This window comes from Leptopilina heterotoma, unplaced genomic scaffold, assembly GCF_015476425.1.
Source record: "Leptopilina heterotoma isolate Lh14 unplaced genomic scaffold, ASM1547642v1 Lhet_206, whole genome shotgun sequence".
Classification (NCBI taxonomy): domain Eukaryota; kingdom Metazoa; phylum Arthropoda; class Insecta; order Hymenoptera; family Figitidae; genus Leptopilina; species Leptopilina heterotoma.
The window spans coordinates 1,417,496-1,435,327 of NW_025110922.1; the positions used below are offsets into that span (position 1 = coordinate 1,417,496).

Sequence of the window (17,832 nt, forward strand, 5' to 3'; positions counted from 1 at the left end):
TTCGAATTAGTCACCAACTGTGCCTGCCGATAAATTTCATTTTTCTGACGAATTTATTGCTTAAAAAATAATTTTTGTAAAATATTTGAGACGTTATCATCAAATTAATTAATCAAAAGTCAAAAATATAAACAAGCATAATATACAAATATAAATATAAAATTAAGGAAACAAATAATTTTTGCACAATATTTCCAAGAATTAAAAAATTTATTAAACAATTAAAAGAGAAAAGTAAAAAAACTATAGGAAATTTAGATGAGTTTATAATCGCAATAAACAAATTGTAATATCAAAATTTAAAGAAACCTCTCGAGAAAGTAATTTTTTTTCTTTTTTCAAGTTCGCTGTATATATACAATTGTCGTCGAATCTCATCCGTTTTTTCGAGTTTATTTTATCGTATTAAAAAAAGTATATCAACTTACATAAATCAAGAATCGCAGAAAGCAACTTGTCAAAAAACAAATTCAAAATTTAATCTGAACATTGAAGCAGAAAAGTAACTCGCGATAATTAAATTTTTATCGAGTTAGGTAAAAACGCAACCATTTTTTTAATCGTAATACGAAAATTAAAGAAACCTTATCGAGAAAGTAATTTTCTTTCTTTTTTCAAGTTCACAGTATTAATACAATTGTCGTCCAATCTCATCCGTTTTTTCGAGTTTTTTTATCGTATTAAAAAAAGTATATCAACTTACATGAATCTAGAGTCGCCAAATGGAACTTGTAAGAAAACAAATTCAAACTTTAATCTCAACATTGAAGCAGAAAAGTCATTCACGATAATTACATTTTTAACGAGTTAGGTAAAAACGCAACCATTTTTCTTCGAAGTATTTACATAATTATCGTCGTTCAAAAAAGTAAATCACGAAAAATAATTTGTTTAACTAATTAGGTAAACGCAACCTTTTATTTTAATCGTAATATGAAATTTAAAGCAATCTCTCGAAAAAGTAATTTTCTTTCTTTTTTCAAGTTCGCTGTATATATATAATTGTCGTCGAATCTCATCCTTTTTTCGAGTTTTTTTTATCGTATTAAAAAAAGTATATCAACTTACATGAATCTAGAGTCGCCAAATGGAACTTGTAAGAAAACAAATTCAAACTTTAATCTGAACATTGAAACAGAAAAGTAACTCACGATAATTAAATTTTTATCGAGTTAGGTAAACGCAACCATTTTTCTTCGAAGTATTTACATAATTGTCGTCGTTCAGAAAAGTAACTCACGAAAAATAATTTTTTTATTTTATTGTTAGGTAAAAACGCAACCATTTTTTATCGTAATATGAAAATTAAAGAAATCTCTCGAGAAAGTAATTTTCTTTTTTTTTCAAGTTCGCAGTATACACAATTGTCGTCGAATCTCATCCGTTTTTTCGAGTTTTTTTTATCGTATTAAAAAAAGTATATCAACTTACATGAATCTAGAGTCGCCAAGTGGAACTTGTAAGAAAACAAATTCAAACTTTAATCTCAACATTGAAGCAGAAAAGTCATTCACGATAATTAAATTTTAACGAGTTAGGTAAGCGCAACCTTTTATTTTAATCGTAATATGAAATTTAAAGAAATCTCTCGAGAAAGTAATTTTCTTTCTTTTTTCAAGTTCGCAGTATTAATACAATTGTCATCGTTAAGAAAATTAACTCACAAAAAATAATTTTTTCAACTAATTAGGTAAACGCAACATTTTATTTTAATCGTAATATAAAATTTAAAGCAATCTCTCGAGAAAGTAATTCTCTTTCTTTTTTCAGGTTCGCTGTATATATATATAATTGTCGTCGAATCTCATCCGTTTTTTCGAGTTTTTTTTATCGTATTAAAAAAGTACATCAACTTACATGAATCTAGAGTCGTCAAATGGTACTTGTCAGAAAACAAATTCAAACTTTAATCTCAACATTGATGCAGAAAAGTCATTCACGATAATTAAATTTTTAACAAGTTAGGTAAACGCTACCATTTTTTCAATCGAAATATGAAAAAGGAAGAAAATCTCTCGAGGAATTCGATTCAGCAGTCCGATTCAGCATTCGTCAATCTGTTAACAAAAAATAGCAAATAATTAATTTTTCCAAATTAAATTGTTTAAATTTCAATTTAAACAATTATTTCTTTTTAAACTGGAACAGTATTACTTTAAATAGAATGAAATATTTACCAATTTTGTTTTTGAACTCCTAGATGAACTTCAAAACAATTTGTAGTTAAACTGCCTGCGAACCGATTCCAATTTTTTTCTCCCAAGTGAATAAATGTACTCCATTTTCGTTTGATTTTTTCTGCTTCGCTTAAATCATTCTCTTCTGCCATGTTCGCTTCATCATTTACAAGATTATGCTGCTTGAAAAATTCTTGAATACTGTAAGTTGTGTACGACACGCAGGTATCAGTTATTTTCGCTTTTGGAAATAAATCGAATGACGGTTTTTTGTGATGAATCATGTATTTTCGAATTTTTTTCAAAATTAATAAGAATCTCCAGTAATTTATATCAATTTTTGTGAAATTCAAATTCTTTGGACTTCCTTTTAAAAGTTTCTTAAAAAACTTTAAATTCGTCGGATGGACATTCTCTTCAAATAATTGTTTTATTAATTTTTCCCGGTACAATCTGGGTGTAGGATCTTTTGGATCATTTTGAATGTGGCACATGAAAAATTTATTCATTCTTCTTCCTTCGTAAGTTTAATGAAATTAAATTCTTCCAATTAGTTTCGAGTTGCTTCATTCTTTCCCTCAACATATATCTTCTATTTGTCTTATCAAAGACTTCAAAACCGGTTGCTTTTTGAAAATCCTTAAATATCTTTTTCATAGTTTCCCACAAGAAGTCTTTTAAACGTCCACGTCCTCCGTGAAAGTAAAGGGCAAAAGATCCTAAATATATTGCCTTTTCTCTTTCAATGATATACTTTACAATTTCCTTGTTATTTAATGCACTTTGCATAAAATTGGTAACATCATTTCCAAATTCAACAATAAAATCTTGGTCTTTTCTAATTCCTTTACGAATTTTTTTTAAAACAAGAAAAAAATGTTTAAAAAGTCGCATTTTTTTAGAAAAAGTAAAAAAAAACTTGCATTTTTCAAGATATCCGAGGCCTGTTTTCTTGAAAATAATTGAATTTTTGCAACAAAAATTTATTATTTAAAGGGTGCGCTAAAACAAAGCATTAAGCGCCAATTTTTCATAGGTTAGATTATTATGGTTAAATCAGTAAAAAATTCTTACTTAGTTAAACTTTATGATAATTATAAATAATTTTTTATTATCAATAAACTGATATTCATTATTAATAATTGGCTCTAAAAGTTAAAGTGTCGTGCTACCTTTTAATGCTTTGTTTTAGCGCACCCTTCATTTATAAAAATAATTAAATTTTTTCAAATGATTTTTAATATTTATTAAATTAATTAGATTCTTACGAAGAATAAATTATATTAAAGTTTCTGAATATATAAAAAAATAATAAAAAAAACCGCTGCCAAGTTGTACATTTTTATAATTTTGGTGTTCATTCCATGAACACTTTGCTTCCTCATAAAAATAATAATAATTGAAATATAAGAATTACTTTTTATAAAAGGGTTAATTTTCCACAATTTTTGATTTTTCAAATACCAATAATTTCATAATTTCTGCCCGAATCAGGTTCAAAAATAGGTCAATCGAAGCGTTTTTTAATGCTCTTCAAGTTGGTAATAATTTTTGAAGTTACTTTTACATAATTAAAAAAAATTTTTATAAAAGTCTTATTTTTCAAAATTTTAGATTTTTAAAAGTTTAATATCTCCGGTTAATATGGACGAAAAATGTTCAATTAGGGCTCAAAAGATGCGTCTGAAAAAACTCTACAAAACTAAATACAAAACAAAACAAAACTTCTACATTTCTCAACAAAATTTTCAAAAAAGTCTTATTTTCTAAAATTTTTTATTTTTTAAAGTTTAATATTTCCGGTTAATATGAACGAAAAATATTCAATTAGAGCTCAAAAGATGCGTGTGAAAAAACTCTACAAAACTAAAGAAAAACATTTATAAGTGTCCTAACATTTTTTTAAGTTACGTCCAAAAAACGTTTTTTTATCCCACATGCACAAAAACGGCGCTTTCTGATAGCAGCCGACAGGGAGGAAAGTCATTCATTTCTTCGACCGTATGAAAATGGCGGCCGTGTTCTCCCAAGGGCAAGAAAATTAGCTGTTCACATGCATTTTTCTTGCCCAAGGGAGAAATCGGCCGCCATTTTCATACAAATCGAACAAGTGAATGACTTTTACTCCCTGTCGTCTGCTATCTGAAATCGCCGCTTTTGTGCATTAGGAATAAAAAATATCGTAAGTAACACGAGAATAAAGGCAGCCAATTTCTTTACGATGATTTTTGTGACACGAGTGGAGGTCTCGGGGCGCCTACGGCGCCCTCGACCTCCACTCGTGTCACAAAAATCACCGTAAAGAAATGGCTGCCTTTCTCCTCTTGTTGCTTAATATACTATTTTATAAAATGAAAAATGCAAAAAAAAAATAGTTAAACTTCATGAATCGGGCTGAAAATACTCTCATTTTATGTCTCCCGGAGAGACCTACAATTTAAAAAAAATTGAGGAATTTAGCTCTTTCTTGTTCTGAGATATTGAGGCAAATGTAATGTTAGTACACACACACACACACATCGGGACAAATTTTTAAAATCCGTTTTTTGGACTTCGGAGTTCAAAATACGGCGAAATTTTTTTTTATTCATTTATAACATTTATACAGGGAGTTCCTGTGCATATATAAAGTACTGAAGTATTAGGCATAATAAAAAACAATTTATAAATATGTCAAACAATGACAATCAAAAATTTTGCTAATACAAAGCTTCCTTTATGAGGAAGCAATAATAACAAAATATCGATATTCTTTTTTATGTTCCTTACTTTAAAGAATTATAAAAGTTAATTACCATCAGGTGGAGTGCACGTTCCTCAAGGTGTTGAACCACCCGAAGCACAATCGCCACTCTCTTCACGGGGTTTCGAAACTCTTGTACTGGCGGTACTGGCACTCTAAAAAAATACAGTTTATTAAAGGGAAAAATTACAATAGAATTGAATTTTTTTCATTTAAAAAATTTAACGAAATTTCAAAAATTAAATAAAAAGAAAAAAAATTAGAAACAAACAAAAAGTTGAAAAAGATAAAATAAACTCAAAAATACAATTTTTATTTATTTTGTTTCTTTTTTTTAAATAATAGACATTTTTGTTTTATTCTTGTAAAAAAATAAAAACATTTTTTATAAATTTCTTTTATATCTTTAAAAAGAAAAAAATTTTTTTGTCATCTTCTTTCAGAAGAACAAACAAATTTTTAATTTTCAAATAGAAAAAAAGAGAAATAAACCTGTGTTTCTTGCTCCTGACTCCTGCCCATCATGCAATCATCGCTGCTCTCTCGGTCCGACATATTAACGAGAATTTTCTTTTGGGTCACAAGAATCCCAATTTTAAGTATTTCTTGACCTATAAAAAGGAAAACAGATTAGTACATCAATAATAAATAATAATAAATAAATATGAATATTTTGATTTGAATATGAGATGTTTTTTGATTTTAATTCTTTGGAATTGTTGCTTAAAATGTCAATCAACATTCTTAAATTGGATTTTCTGTATCCACATCCGACATTAGGAATATATTTTCCTAAAATGAAGAAAACATCTTTTGAATTTTCAATCAATTTTTTGTTCACAAAATTATCCCAAAATTTATGTTTCTACTCTAGTCGCCATCCCGAGGGCTTGAAGTTTTTTTTGTCTTAATTTTTTTTTTCATTTTCATACTGAGATAATAGTATTTAAAAATTTTTTCCCTTTTCCTATCATTATGGAAATTGTTTAATTTAAAATTTTTGCGTAATTTCTCCTTCTATTTCAGTTCTTTGCCCAAAATTTTATGAGATAATTTTATTCTTCTATTGGAACCGCTAAGTTGGTTATATTCCTGAGAGGTTAATGTCACGAATTTTTCGAAATTATCAGCAGTGTCCAAAACGTTAGCTGTAACAGGATACTTGAGGCCCAAGTCGATGGAAATCATTTTTTCCACTGGAAATCGCGCCGGTGGATTGAAATCCACATTCCACAATTCTATTAGAGAAAATGAAAAATGAGTTAAAAATACAGAAAAAAAATTTGTTATCACAGAAAATTATTTCAATATATCAATAGGCATATTTTTTACTATTATATTTCAATACATTGAAATTAATTTAATTCTTGCGAATAATTTTACTAATAATTATAATAAAATATTTGTTTATTTAAGTTTATTACAATTTTATTAAAAACAATTAATTTTTTGCAAATATTACTATTTCAAAAAATAATTAAATTCTTTGGAGAAGTTATTATTAAAATTTTAAATTTTCAGTCAGACCTCGAATCGACTTTTGTAGTTGAAAAAAGTCGAAAAAATCGATTTTAATATTTAGAATATTTTCAATTCAAATAACAAATCAACGTACTCTACGAACATAGTTACAATTGAATAACAAAATTTTGACATAAAAAATTATCTAATATTTTGTAAAAAATTTTAGAAAATAAAATGATATATATAAATTTTATGCATAAATGTTTACAAATGAATGAATAAATAATTATAATAATAATATTAGAATAATTGTAATTAATAAAATCAATCCCTGAAAATATTAAGACAAAAAATTTTTTTTTAAAGTTATTAACAATTGAATTTTTTAGTACTGCTAAATTAAAAATTTTTTTCTCGAGTTCCAGATGTCGGATTTAAAATTGCAAATATGGATTTTTTTTGTCTTGAATTGCGCAATTTGAATATATATTTTGTTTTTAAATTTTTTCATATTATTTATTTATAAAATGTTAATAAACAAATATGTTCTTCACGTCCTAACAAAAAAATTAAAATTGTATTATATTCCTTAAACGTATCCGAGTGTAAAACTGTTTTGAAAGAAAATGAGCATCAATTAGAAAAAAAAGTTATTAATTAAAAACTGCAGTTGTGTAGAGCTTTACATGACGTTAAACTCGCCCCGCGCACAGTGGCATTTTTTACAATTTAATGTTGAAATTGTTTGGAGCCTGCAAATTTTATCGGATTTTGATGGTCTTGGTTTTAAATTTAAGGGGATAAAATTTTTAAGAGGTTTTAAACCAATTTTTGAATTTTAAATTGTTTATAATTAGTCTAGCATGGCCAACAGACAAATAATAATTTATAATACAATTTATTTAAATTGTCGCAAACAATCTTAATTAACAAATAGACAACTTTGGTTCTTTTTTATAAAAAATTTTTTTTGCAGCCAAATTTATGTTTATACAAGCAATCCATGTCAATTGTGGTAAAAAATGACTTTAAACATTTTTTGCTAAAACTGCTAATTATTAGCTGTGATAGCTAAAAATTGTATTAAAAATTATTTTTTGTCTGGTTGTCATGCTAGACTAATTTAAATTAATTTCAATCATTTGCAATAAAAAGTAAAAAAATAAACATGATTTTTTCTAAAAAAATTTTGCAAATTATTAACTTTGATTAAAAAAAATTATAAGCAATTTAAAATTCAAAATCTGGTTTAGAGGGATCTCTTATAAATTTTATCCCCTTTAACAAAAAATTTTTTTTGGCCTAATATTTTCAGGGATTTTTCTCAACCATATTAAGAGTAAAAGAGATTATTTTCGTTTAATAAAAAATTTTTTTAGTTTTAGGTGATCCGTTTGAGAAATTCTGACACAATTTTTTTTTTAAACAAGAAAAAAATGTTGAAAAAGTCGCATTTTTTAAAAAAAGTAAAAAACAAATCGCATTTTTCAAGATATCCGAGGCCTGTTTTCTTGAAAATAATTGAATTTTTGCAACAAAGATTTACTTTTTAAAGGGTGCGCTAAAACAAAGCATTAAGCGCCAATTATTCATAGGTTAGATTATTATGGTTAAATCAGTAAAAAATTCTTACTTAGTTAAACTTTATGATAATTATAAATAATTTTTTATTATCAATAAACTGATATTCATTATTGATAATTGGCTCTAAAAGTTAAAGTGTCGTGCTGGCTTTTAATGCTTTGTTTTAGCGCACCCTTCATTTATAAAAATAATTAAATTTTTTCTAATGATTTCCAATATTTATTAAAATAATTGGATTCTTACGAAGAATAAATTATATTAAAGTTCCTGAATATATAAAAAATAATAACAAAATATCGATATTCTTTTTTATGTTCCTTACTTTCAAGAATTATAAAAATTAATTACCATCAGGTGGAGTGCTCGTTCCTGAAGGTGTTGAACGACCCGAAGCACATTCGCCACTCTTTTCACGGGGTTTCGAAACTCTTTTACTGGCGGTACTGGCACTCTAAAAAAAATACAGTTTATTTAAGGGAAAAATTACAATAGAATTGAATTTTTTAATTTAAAAAATTTAACGAAATTTCAAAAATTATTTAAAAAGAAAAAAAATTAGAAACAAACAAAAAGTTGAAAAAGATAAAAATAAACTCAAAAATACAATTTTTATTTATTTTGTTTTTTTTAAATAATAGACATTTTTGTTTTATTCTTGCAGAAAAATAAAAACATTTTTTATAAATTTCTTTTATAAAAATAGAAATAATTTATTTTATTATCTTTAAAAAGAAAAAAAAATCTTTTGTCATCTTCTTTCAGAAGAATAAACAAATTTTTAATTTTTAAATAGAAAAAAAGAGAAATAAACCTGTGTTTCTTGCTCCTGACTCCTGCCCATCATGCAATCATTGCTGCTCTCTTGGTCCGACATATTAACAAGAATATTCTTTTGGATCACAAGAATCCCAATTTTAAATATTTCTTGACCTATAAAAAGGAAAACAGATTAGTACATCAATAATAAATAATAATAAATAAATATGAGTATTTTGATTTGAATATAAGATGTTTTTTTATTTCAATTCCTTGGAATTGTTGCTTAAAATGTCAATCAACATTCTTAAATTAGATTTTCTGTATCCACATCCGACATTAGGAATATATTTTCCTAAAATGAAGAGAACATCTTTTGAATTTGTAATCAATTTTTTGTTCACAAAATTATCCCAAAATTTATGTTTCTACTCTAGTCGCCATCCCGAGGGCTTGAAGTTTTTTTTGTCTTAATTTTTTGTTCATTTTCATAATGAGAGAATAGTATTTAAAAATTTTTTCCCTTTTCCTATCATTATGTTAATTGTTTAATTTAAAATTTTTGCGTAATTTCTCCTTCCGTTTCAGTTCTTTGCCCAAAATTTTATGAGATAATTTTATTCTTCTATTGGAACCGCTAAGTTGGTTATATTCCTAAGAGGTTAATGCCACGAATTTTTCGAAAGTATCAGCAGTGTCCAAAACGTTAGCTGTAACAGGATACTTGAGGCCCAAGTCGATGGAAATCATTTTTTCCACTGGAAATCGCGCCGGTGGATTGAAATCCACATTCCACAATTCTATTAGAGAAAATGAAAAATGAGTTAAAAATACAGACAAAAAATTTGTTATCACAGAAAATTATTTCAATATATCAATAGGCATATTTTTTACTATTATATTTTTAATACATTGAAATTAATTTAATTCTTGCGAATAATTTTACTAATAATTATAATAAAATATTTGTTTATTTAAGTTTATTAAAAAAGTTAATAGTTAATAGTGCTCGTTCCTGAATGTGTTGAACCACCCGAAGCACATTCGCCATTCTCTTAACGGGGTTTCGAAACTCTTTTACTGGCGGTACTGGCACTTTAAAAAAAATACAGTTTATAAAAGGGAAAAATTACAATAGAATTGAATTTTTTTTATTTAAAAAATTTAACGAAATTTAAAAAATTACTTAAAAAGAAAAAAAAATTAGAAACAAACGAAAAGTTTAAAAAGATAAGAATAAACTCAAAAATACAATTTTTATTTATTTTGTTTGTTTTTTTTTAAATAATAGACATTTTTGTTTTATTCTTGTAGAAAAATAAAAACCTTTTTTATAAATTTCTTTTATAAAAATAGAAATAATTTTTTTGTATTATCTTTAAAAAGAATAAAATTTTTTTGTCATCTTCTTTCAGAAGAATAAACAAATTTTTAATTTTCGGGTAGAAAAAAAAAGAAAAATAAACCTGTGTTTCTTGTTCCTGACTCCTGCCCATCATGCAATCATCGCTGCTCTCTTGGTCCGACATATTAACGAGAATATTCTTTTGGGTCACTATAATCACAATTTTAAATATTTCATGACCTATAAAAAGGAAAACAGATTAGTACATCAATAATAAATAAATATAAAAATAATTTGCTATTCAATGGACAGTAAATATCGTCTTTGGTTTTTTTTTATAATTTTGCCAAAAAGTTTAAATTCCAAAGTCAAAAAAAATTTTTTTTTAGGGGAGGGTGGTCCTATACCGACCCCTTGTACCATACCGACCCCCTTATGTTTCTTAAAGATGGTACCACTAAAAAAAAATTCGTCAGTACCATCAGTCGAATACTTTCACAACACCAACAGCTGGGCCATAGGTTTTATCAATGCGTTTGATTTTGGAGATGAATTTTGGAGATTCAAGCAATATTAGATTTTAGCATTGGTTAAATTAATTTTTGACCTATACGGAATTCGAGCTAACAGTGTTTTTTTAATAGAGGAAAATTTTTACGAAATTAATTTTGATTGTGTATGACCTTAACTTCTACGCACAACATTAAAAAAAACTGAAATTGATTCCATTGATATAAGTGATTGGCAAAACATTTTGTGAAAATAGTGGGGGTGGTCCGAAACCGACCCCCATATTTTTACATTGTAATTGTTCATTATTCTCTTCTTCCTTATTATTCACATGAAGTGAGGATAGGTTTTGTATATTTACTTTTATTTTTTAGGAATTTATAAAATATTTTACTAGCAATCACAGCAAATATTACTTAACTTTAATTCTCTTTTGTTTAAATATTTTATTAATTGTCAGTTGTAAAATGTTCTTGACAAGGCGATATGAATTAAGAAAAGTTGTGCTTTCAACATCTTTGGAATCAGTTAAGTACGAAAACGAAAAAAAATTAATACCAAAATTCGTATATATTTTACTAGAAATAGGGCGAAAATTAAAACAGGAAAAACCATTGCTGCTATTATATTGGAAATTTAGACACTGTTTAATAATTTATATTTATTATCATTTCAAAAAAGGCCTTAAAATTGATTTAAATAAAGTACACTGCAAGCCCGATCAGCGGTCAGCTCCGGGGGTGCTCGACCGCTGATCGGGCGTAAACATATAGGACCGTACGAACTGTTTTATGATGGGTTACCATTACTTGACTACTGAATTTTTTTTTAAGGGGCCAGAGCGTCTTTAATGTATACGCTACTGTTACAACTTTTCGACTCCCTTATGGCCCCTCGCCCGCCCCATCTACAAACGACGTAAACAAGCGACCACTGATCGGGTGACCGCTGATCAGGCTTGCAGTGTAATAATATTAATTCAAATTTAACTATGTCAACATAACTTACAGACATAAATAATCTTAGCGTAAAGTTACTGTTATTAATGATTCATTTATGTACCTTCTTGTTCAGAAAAATGTCCAAAAATGTATTTAAATGAAGTCAAAATAATTTAACAGTTCATTACAGACTGTTAATTGGAAGAATTCAATTACCTTCATAAATTAATAACAATCTTCCCACGATTTCAATTATTTTTAAAACAATTTTAAGTAAATTCTTCGAAAAATGTAATTATTTTTCAAAATTTTGTTAATATTCATCGAAAAAATTCAATTATCAATTATAAATTTTTAAAAATTCATACTATAATGCTTTTATTATTCAATTATTATCTAAAATTTTAACTAATATTCATTTTTAAATCAATTTTTAATTGAAAATTCTACAAGCATTCAATTATTTAAATACTAAAATAAATAATTTATTGAATAAATAAATGATTCTCAAAACTAAATTATCATAAAAAATTTTATTAACAAATTTTAATTTTTTCGAGAAATTTTAATAAAATTTTCAAGCATAATTAAATTTTTCGATGAATTCAACTAAACTTGTATGAAAAATAATTGAAATTCTATGATGAACTTTATTATTCATGAAAATAATGAAATATCTGTAAAAATGTTATTATTTATGAAAATAATTAAATTATTGCAAAGTTTGCTTAGAATTTTATCAACATTTTTTTCTTAATAATTGAATTCTTAAAAAAAATTTATTAAAACAGTAGATATTGAAAATCATTGAATTGAGAAAAAATTTCTGAAAATAATTCAATTTTTGCAAAGAATCTTATTAAATCTTTTGAAAATAATTGAAATTTGAAGATTTTGATTATTTTTAAAGATAATTGAATTTTGACAAGAGTTTTTAAAAAATTTCGACCATAATTGAATTTCTGCTAAGAATTTTATTACTTTTGAAAATAATTGAATTCTTGAGACGAATTTTTTAATAATATTTCTTTTTAAAAACCTAATTAGTTTTAATGCAAAAATAAATAATTTATTGAATAATTGAATGTTTCCCAAAATTGAATTCTCATAAAGAATTTTATTAACAAATTTTTAAATAATTGCATTATTTTGACGAATTTTAATAAAATTTTAAGAATAATTACATTTTTCGAGAAATTTGATTAAAATTGTATAAAAAATAATTGAATTTCTGCAATGAGTTTTATTACCTATGAAAAAAATAATTCAATTCCTGAAAAAATTGTATTACATATTTATAAAAATAATTGAATCTCTGTAAACATAAATTGAATATTTTTGAAAATAATAGATTTATTGCGAAGAAATTTGTAAAAAATGTTTAAAACAATTCACTTCTTTTGGAAAATTTTATTAAAATAGTAGATATTGAAAATCATTGACTGGAGGAGAATTTTTGAAAAAAAATTGAATTTGTTAAAAAGAGTTTCATTAAAATTTTTGAAAATAATTGAATTTTGGAGAAAAATTTTAATATTTATAAAGATAATTGAAATTTTGACGATAAATTTTTTTAAACTTTTGACCATAATTGAATTTCTGCGAAGAATTTTATTACTTTTGAAAATAATTGAATTTCTTTGATGAATTTGAATAAAATTTTTAAGAATAATTATACGCATTTTTCGAGAAATTCCATTAAAATTGTATTAAAATTAATTGAAATTTTGCGAAGAGTTTTATTGATTATGAAAATAATTTTAAATCTATAAATTTTTTAATTATTTATGAAAATAATTGAATTATTGCGAAGGAAAGTTGTGAAGGCAACTCTTTTAAAATTGAATTAAGAAAATTAAATTAAAGAAAAATTACATTTTAAGAATAATCACAATAACTTTAGAAAACAATAAATTTCCAGGATTTCAATTAAAATTCCCTGACTTTTCCAGGTTTTTTTAAGGTTTATAAAAATTCCCTGAAATTTCCAGGTTGCGTGGCAACTCTGATAATAATAAATATTATAAAAAAATTTGTAAAAAACACCATTGATTTAAAAATTTTAGAGAATTCGAAGAAAGAAAAAAACCGCACTAGTTAAAATGAAAAATTGAGAGAAAAACAGAAATAGTTTTTGCTATTCTCTTTATAAAAAACAAACAAAAACAATTTTTATTGTCTTTTACAACAACAGGGTTGACAAAAATATTAAATTTTATTCTTCCCTGACTTTTCCCTGATTTCCAGACAAAATTTTGACTTTTTCCCTGACCCTAAAGAATATTCTGATTTACTATATAAATTATTAGATACTCAAAAAAAAATCTATTACATTTACTTACGAATTTCTTAAATTGTAAAATTATTCGCAAACATCAATAACTAAATTTTTAAATGAGTATTTAATTACTTTTCCATAAGAATTAAAATTCTTCACAACATTCAAATTCAAACATTTTTAAACTTAACAACTTATAAGAATAATATTATAAAACATGAAGGATTTCAATTATTTGAATACAATTTTAAGTAAATTCTTCAAAAAATGTAATTATTTTCAAAAATTTTGTTAACATTCTTGGAAAGAATTAAATTATCAATTATGTATTTTTTTTAAAATTCATGCTATAATGCTTTTAATATTCAATTATTATCTAAAATTTTAACTAATATTCATTTTTAAATCAATTTTTAATTGAAAATTCTACGAGCATTCAATTATTTAAATACTAAAATAAACAATTTATTGAATAAATTAATGTTTCTCGAAACTAAATTTTCATAAAAAATTTTATCAACAAATTTGAATTTTTTCGAAAAATTTTAATAAAATTTTCAAGCATAATGAAATTTTGAGAAAAATTTTATTATTTTTTAAGATAATTGAATTTTGACAAGAATTTTTAAAAATTTTTGAACATAATTGAATGTTTGCAAAGAATTTTATTACTTTTGAAAATAATTTTATTTCTGCAATCATTTGTAACTCTTTCAAAATTTCAATTTTTTCTAGTTACTTTAATAAAATTCCCTCACTTTTCTCCGACCTGTGGCAACCCTGAACAAATAGAAATAATTTTTATTTTCTCTTTGAATAAAAAAAAAAAATTTTGTCATTTTTCAGAAAAATAAAGAAATTTTTAATTTTCTTTTAGAAAAAGAAATATTTCTTATTTTTGGATAGGAAAAAAAGAGAAATAAACCTTTGTTTCTTGTTCCAGATTTATGTCCATCGCGCAACCATCGCTGCTCTTTTGTTTCGACTGATCCTCGCCACTGATGATGTTGATGATAGTCCTTCGTCTCCTCTTTGTTAGTTTCTCGAGTCACTCACGTGAATATTCTTTTGGGTAACAAGAAACACAATTGTAGGTATTTGTAGGTATTCCTCGTCCTAAAAAAAGGAAAATCGATTAGTAATTCAAAAATACATAATAATAAATATTATAATTAAATTTGTTAAAAACACCATTGATTTCACAATTTTAGAGAATTCGAAGAAAAAAAAGCGCACTAGTTAAAATGAAAAATTTAGAGATAACTTTCGTATAGATTAAATTCATGAGAATGTGAAGCGTGCAAAAAAGAAAATATTACACTTCACTTCACAAATTTGTTTTTTTTGAAATTTTATTTTAGAAAAAAAAGTTTAATAAATTAATAACCAAGATAGTCTGAAAACAGTCAATACAAGATTGAAAATTAATTCAAGGAAAATTAAGATTAACACATGTGGAATAATTTTTTCTTTGCAAATAAATTTGTTTTCTTTGTATAAATATTGAGAATTTCTTTTTTTGAAAAATTTACTTTTACAGCAATTGCTTACCAATTTTTTTTTTTTGAATCGTTCTTTTATTTATAAAAAAAAAGATTAAAGATAAAACTGGATAAAACACTGATTTAACGAGTCGTCGTCAAAATGGCGCTAATGTATGTAAAAGTACGCTTGGGGGGAGGGTGCTATAAAATGGCTGAAAAAGCTAACGTACTTTAAGTATTATCCCGACAAAAATTTTCCACTTACAAATTACACACACTTTCTAAAAAACACCATTAATTTCACAATTTTAAAGAATAAAAAGAAAAAAAACACTTGTTAATATACAAAATTGAGAGAAAACTTTCGTATAGATTAAATTCATGAGAATGTGAAGCGTGCAAAAAAGAAAATATTACACCACTTCATAAATTTTTTTTTGAAATTTTATTTTAGAAAAAAGAAAGGTTAAATAAAAAAATTAATTAATATAGTTTTAACACTTACTTCTATTGTTTTGAATCGTTTATTTATTTCGAAATAAACGATCAAAAAGAGCATTGGATGAAGGATTAATTTTTGGAAGATGATGCACGAACTGCTAACTGTTGCTAAATGCTGAATGCGCGCATCTTCTCCACTGATTAAAAGTATGTAGTGGAGAAGATGAATCTGGCAACATTGGTAATGTTTGTGATTTTCATGAATTGGATGTTATGATTGGCCTATTTGAACGTGTGAATTTCTCGATTTTATGGGGCAAAGCAATTGGCTTAGAATTTTTTGAATACTTCTCCCATTGATCGGGAGATTAGAAAAGGGGTGAGTGGTGGGAAATTGCACTCTTTGCGCGCCAATTTACAAAAAATTTAATTATACACATTATTGAAAATAAAAAACTTATCTCAAGCTTGAAATAAGTTCAGTGCAATTGCACTTTTTGTTTTGTAAACATCGTAGGTAAATACGTAATTTATTAATAATTTACAAATTTTTAATTTTCTATCCCATGGAAATAATATTTGATTGCATATTTTGCGAAAATTTTTCTAACCTAAAAGTAGTTTCTTAATTCTCAATCTCAATGTGAAAAAAATAAAAGAACAGAAAAGAAAAATACAAAGAAATATTTAAATATTAATTTTTTGAGGTTATGTTTTGTCACTAATAAATTTAAAAAAAAAATACAATAATAACAAATTAACTATAATTCGTCTTATTCATTTTTCATTCTGTCTACACCTGAAATTAGTTTTTAAGTACTCTTTTGTTTTTTTTAAATTCGTTTTGATAAATTAAAAATATGCAGGTATTTTTTCATAATTCATAATAAAATAATATTAGAAATTAGAAGAATTAGAAAAAAATGATGATTAACAAATGAAAAATTTACCCATTTTGTTTATTATATGTTTTTTTAATAATATATTTCGTTTGACTGATTTAAATTATGCAAATTTTTCTCTTGTTCATTTATAAAAAATTGAAAATTTGTTAAAACATTATGATTAAGAAATAGTAAATAAATACCCATTTTATGCATAATTTTTATTTTTCAATAACAATATTGTTCACAAACTCATTCTTTTATTTTAGGAAAAAACATTACATATTCCCGTTTATTTTTGTAGAAAATTTTCAATTTTCATAAGGAAATAATTTACATTATTTCAATTTTCTAATTAAAAATTTAAAAAATCGTAAATAATTGAATTCCTGTGGAATTTTTAATATTTTTGATAATAATTAAATGTTTGTGTACGATTTTATTAAATTTTTTTAAAATAATTAAATTTTTATCGGAAAATTTTATTAAAATAGTAGATATTGAAAATAATTGAAATTAGAACAAGAATTTTATTGTCATTTTTGAATTTCTGCAAAAAATTATTTGCAATTTCTCCAAAATTGAATTGACCCTGACAGTGGCAATGACAAAAATAATACACATTACACTACAAATTACACATTATTTTTTTCTATTTTAGACAGTGCCTAAGTAAGTTCAGTGCAATTGCATTTTTTGTTTTTTTCCCATGGAAATAATATTCAATTGAATATTTAGCGATTTTCTTAATTCTTAATCTCAATGTGAGAAAAATAAAAGAACAGAAAAGAAAAATACAAAGAAATATTTAAATATTGATTTTTTGAGGTTATGTTTTTTCACTAATAAATTTTTAAAAAAAGTACAATAATAACAAATTTATTTTAAATTATCGTCAAAAATGACAATTGTGGGTGAACGTGAAATTCTCGTATTACAATATGAACTAAAATATTTTCATCACTGCCACGACAATTATTATCGATAATTCTCAAACATTCCAATACATCTTCAAACATGCCAATACTGAGAATATTTTTTATTGAATATTTCAATAATAATTTCTCACTTAATAAACTTAAATAGAGATCGGAAATTATTTTCACTATTTCAAAATCTGGTTTTGTGGCACTAATAAATGAGAGTTTTATATACGATTTCGATTGTATGCGTTTTTTGTTTAGTAAACTTTTCAGATTCATTTTTAAAATAAAAAGAAGAGTTT

General features: G+C 24.8%; 1 protein-coding gene across 1 annotated transcript; it reads right to left on the minus strand.

Moving 5' to 3' along the window:
• Nucleotides 1–4,915: 4,915 nt before the first annotated feature.
• LOC122501290 lies at nt 4,916–15,970 on the minus strand. Its single transcript, XM_043610640.1, has 7 exons — nt 15,788–15,970; nt 14,724–14,914; nt 10,191–10,309; nt 8,780–9,524; nt 8,317–8,419; nt 5,413–6,158; nt 4,916–5,075 (listed from the first exon to the last, which is right to left on the minus strand). Exons 4-6 carry the CDS (start codon nt 8,840–8,842, stop codon nt 5,938–5,940), a joined length of 387 nt encoding a protein of 128 aa, XP_043466575.1. The 5' UTR covers nt 8,843–9,524; nt 10,191–10,309; nt 14,724–14,914; nt 15,788–15,970; the 3' UTR covers nt 4,916–5,075; nt 5,413–5,937.
• Nucleotides 15,971–17,832: the final 1,862 nt, after the last annotated feature.

What these genes read in the sequence shown, in the direction of transcription:
- LOC122501290 (XM_043610640.1), bottom strand. Translation starts at nt 8,842, where the DNA reads ATGTCGGACCAAGAGAGCAGCAATGATTGCATGATGGGCAGGAGTCAG. An exon ending in GTCAGGAGCAAGAAACACAG is followed by an intron (nt 8,420 to 8,779) that starts GTTTATTTCTCT and finishes TATTTTTTTTAG; the next exon opens with AGTGCCAGTACCGCCAGTAA. An exon ending in AACGAGCACTCCACCTGATG is followed by an intron (nt 6,159 to 8,316) that starts GTAATTAATTTT and finishes TTTCTCTAATAG; the next exon opens with AATTGTGGAATGTGGATTTC.